This window comes from Adiantum capillus-veneris, chromosome 20 (assembly GCF_014529385.1).
Source record: "Adiantum capillus-veneris isolate H3 chromosome 20, ASM1452938v2, whole genome shotgun sequence".
Classification (NCBI taxonomy): Eukaryota; Viridiplantae; Streptophyta; class Polypodiopsida; order Polypodiales; family Pteridaceae; genus Adiantum; species Adiantum capillus-veneris.
The window spans coordinates 120,340,795-120,345,239 of NC_140950.1; the positions used below are offsets into that span (position 1 = coordinate 120,340,795).

General features: G+C 45.8%; 1 protein-coding gene across 1 annotated transcript; it reads right to left on the minus strand.

Annotated features, from left to right (window-relative positions):
• Nucleotides 1-2,276: 2,276 nt before the first annotated feature.
• LOC147433175 (mitogen-activated protein kinase kinase kinase 18-like) lies at nucleotides 2,277-4,161 on the minus strand. The gene has a single exon (XM_086492831.1). It carries the CDS (start codon nucleotides 4,037-4,039, stop codon nucleotides 2,828-2,830), a length of 1,212 nt encoding a protein of 403 aa, XP_086348957.1. The 5' UTR covers nucleotides 4,040-4,161; the 3' UTR covers nucleotides 2,277-2,827.
• Nucleotides 4,162-4,445: the final 284 nt, after the last annotated feature.

Below are 4,445 nucleotides of genomic sequence, written 5' to 3' on the forward strand. Positions count from 1 at the left end.
GGCCGCATTTTATGAAGGTATTTCTATGGAAGCTGGGCTTTGTCGTTCGATAGCTGCCAAGATTCAAGCACGTGTTATCAGGTCCGATAGATGTTCAGGGTACAAATTGGCTAGTGAATATCTCCCCCATCTTATCATAGAATGCACGACATTTAGAGGCTTGGCAGGGAAGGTGTGCAAATGGATACAAAGAACGTGGAAGATAGGGTTTCTCAAGAAGGATCTGTGCCTTGGTGGGAAATAGCTTCAAAGTCTTGCACTTCTAATCTCTACTCAAATTGTCAGATATCGTTTCTTCAATAATATGTGGAAGGCCAGGAGCTACCGTGTCTTTGATAGCGACCTCTCTGTGGAAAGCTTCTCTGAGGTTGTACAAGAAACTAAGGAGATAATATATGTGATAGGTAAAATGCAAAACACGGAAGATTGGCTTAGGGCGACCCTCGCCATCCGGTCGAGCCTTGCTATGTAAAGGATTGCGCTTTTGGTAATAGTAGGTACTTCTAACTAGGTTATGATGTAACCATATGCCCCTCAAGGCTCGGCATGAGCTTGAGGCTGATTTGTATATTTATTGGTGACATTCTAATACAATCACTCACAATTGTGAGTTTTGCAAACAAAAAAAAAAAGTGTTTACGTGGGATTAACTACAACAAGCAATGATACTCATTCACAGAATATGTAGGTTTTCCTTTAGCATTTCTTGTGCATAATGATCCATAGGCAGGTTGAGGATGCTTCTGCGACCCCTTTCATAGATAATCACTTGAAAACTATGATTGCATAGTAGGTAATCTCAACTTTCTCTAGTACTACTAAAAGGCCATGTGGAAGGCACACTTAAGCTCCACCCAACCAACTCCATTTATAAGTTATCCACACTCTTATAAATTGAGGCCCTTGCCATGTGTGTGCCTCTTGGAATAGGGATACCCTGACCCAACCCCTATTCCTCGGTGTTCTGAAATCAATGGATAGACGAAAGTTACCTAGTTTATACAATGGATATATGATAATCAATGGTCCTATGCATGTAAGTTGGATGCCTCTAGGATTAGAGTTTCTCTTTCTCATCATTTTCCCCTATTGTAGTCACAACCAAGTGAATCATTTGAGTGATCTTGGAAGGTGATGGCCTCATGTGGGCTTTTCTCTAGACTACTTTCTTGATAGCTCCTTTGGTAGCATTTCCATATGCAAAGCTAAAAAGACTTGGTTACAACACAAGTCATGGACACATCAAGATTGCAATTTTTATAGTTGGGTGTGTGAATTTCAGAGCCCATTGTTTCACTGCTTCAACTTCAAATATTCCACTAAAGGTATATGATATTTTGATTGGCTCCATGCATGGAACGGATGTTTCTTTGTATTGAGAGACCTAGTTGATAGATTGGACCTCAAAAAATGCAACTGTTTATGGAATTGAGAGAATTACAATATGAAAAAGTGGCATTGATGTCAAAAACTGTAGATATGTAGCATTAGACCAAACGTTTTGAATGAACACAAGCCATATACCTATTGGGATCTCCCTAAACCTCTAGATTTTCTTTCTAGGAATGGCTAGATCAAGAAATTTTTGAAGTGAGAAGAAAAAGATCCTTATCAATCCAGAACAAGCCTTGCAGCTAAGTTCACAATCTTGGATACCTATTTGGTCTCTCGTGAAGCTGTCCAAATTTGTCAGTTTTTACCAAACAAATACGCAACCAAAGTGACAAAGTTAATGGGCCTGATTGTTTTCCACCTTCACGGGTACACACGAGGATTTAGAAATTTTCTCATGTAGGAAAACAGACTCTTTTTCAGTGTTTTTCATACAATGCCTAACATCATGAGATTCTGCCCGAGAGGCACCGTATACCTAGCTAGGTACGATTGGGGGCAGGGGACCGCTGGCCCCCCCACCGGGCCGGTGGTCCCCTGCCCCCAATCGTACCTAGCTAGGCATACGGTGCCGCCCTCACAGAAGCTCATGATGTTGAGGTAAGTCACAATATGGGAATTATTGTGAGAACTTATAGAAAACTTCTTGTGGTATCAAACCTGCCATGCAGACCATGTGACAATCAATCCTCATTACATATAGCATGAAAGACCTTTTTAAAATTTTGGGCTTTCCATTCAGCCCCCTTAATGTAGCATCCAAGACTCAAGTATGGAAGAATTCATTCAAGTCTCCCATTGCCCATATGTGTGCAAGAGGGCAAACAAGTGAGACGCATGAACCATGCACACGCACAAACACAGATAAAGCTTTTGAACCAGAAAAATAGAGAAGATGAGAATGATTCATTCACACTTGTTTTATTAGAAAATGTACAAAAGAATTGCCTCCCAAAAAATGAAGAGGAGCAGCTAAGGGCAGTGCACAAAAATGAAGTCCGAAAGTCACTGGAGAGATCAGTATTATCTGTGCAACTCAGTGCAGGATATGCAAATCCCGCCGTTTCAGAGTAAAGAGTCATAGGCCTCCTCTGCTACTGAGGTCCTGCTCTGTTAAAAATAGCTCATTTCCTTTGAAGTCAAGCAAACGTTTGAAACAAAGTGCAAGCCACTTGATATAGATGGCTAATCTGCCTCAAGATTTCGCGTTGGCTTTGCTTTGCTGTTTATGACCAAGCCCGCCAGGCCTTGAACCCGCCTCAAGTTTTCCATTGGGCTTTGCTTTACTGTTCAATTCTGAGTATACGATGTCCTGTATGACGAATGCTCTGCAGAGAGGCATGTAATCTGTATCCAGTCAAGCCCAAGCTTTCATGCTTCATCTTGAAGCTTTCATCCATGAAGTGTATAAACACCCCCCAAAATATGATTCCTCTTACCCCACTACAGGTCTCATCCTTCTGGCCAGAAAGCCCAATGATTCGAGGCTTACTTGATTGCCCTTTTTAACAATCACTTCTTTCTCTGTTCTGAAGAAGGGCTTTTGCCTGTCTTCTGACCAGCACGCTGTGCACCTTACCGAGAACCACCTCGAGCCACAATCCTCCCTGACAGTAGCCTCATTATCAGTCGCCACCTTTGTGCAGTACAGCTTTGTTGCGTATGCGAAACTCTTGATAGAGCCTGAAGACTCCGACTCAAGATCACTGTCCATAAAGAAGTCCAGCGCACTTCGTGGTGAGACTTGGCTTCTATATAAGCTGCAAAGACCCTCTTCCTTCAGCATCACAAACGGATGTCGCAAAAGCTGTTCAGCTGTCCACCTCTTCTTTGGATCCCTTTCTAAGCACTTGCTCAGGAAGTCTCTTGCCTCTGCAGAGAACAAGCATTCGACCAGAGATGGGCCTTCGTTTGTGTATGCAATTCTGAAAAGAAGAGATGCTAGATCATTTGGTGATGTATGGTCTTGTATGCTGCCCCATGGAGGCCTGCCTTGCAACATCTCAACAAGGGTGCATCCTAGGGACCAAATATCTGAAGGGGTGCCCTGTTCTACCCCTTGCACAACTTCCGGAGCCATCCAAAGGGGTGTCCCGCGCATGCTACAGCTTTCTGAATTCTCTCTGGATGACACCTTTCTTGCAGACCCAAAGTCTGCAATTTTGATCTCTCCACGCGAGCCTAGCAGGATGTTCTGTCCCTTGATGTCACAGTGCACAACGCCCTGCTTGTGAAGGTAGCAGAGCCCTTCCAGAATAGCACGGGTGCACTCTCTGGCACGCCCTTCCTCCAATCGGCCACCCGATTTCTTGACCAGATCGGCTATGGTTCCCTCCTCCATGTATTCCAAGAAGATGCTGAAACAGGGGGTGTCATCGAGGGCGGTGAGGCTGGCACCAAGGCAGCGGACGATGCGAGGAGAGTGAAGCGCATGAAGGATGTGGAATTCGTTCTGCAGAGAGAGAGCCTGGGCGGCGGGGGAGGCGGGGGCCGATTTGACCGCAAAGAGGAGGCCATCGTCGAGGCTGAGGCCGAGAGAGACGTTGCCGAAGGAGCCGGAGCCTAAGGAGGAGCCGCGAAGCCAGCGACCACAGGATGGAGATATGTGCAGGAGCGACGACGCCATGTCTGCGTGGGAAGAAAACATGTCTGCGCGAGAGAAGGAGAGAGCATGAAAAGAACGAGAATGGGGAAGGGCGCCCTTTAAACGGGAGGTTCGAAAAGCTCAAAAGCGAAGGCAAGGGGGGAGAGGAAACGCATGATTGGTTGAGGAAGCGGAGGCGGGGCTTTTAAGTGGAGGGAAAGCAGGCGTGCCGTGTGTGCGAAGGGCGACTTGTAGTGGGCCTCCACGTGGCGCCTGCCGAACCCAACTTCTGGGACTGCCGAGTGTTGATTTGCTTACGTCGGGTCTGCCCTCACAGGAGCTTCCGAGACAAGGACTTCGTTTTTGGGCGGCACTTTTGAAGCTGTGCGGACGCTTCCACGTTGCAGGCCTCTCAAGTTTCTCTACTCTCACCTCTTGACTCATTTCGTGTGGCTCTACCTATATTACA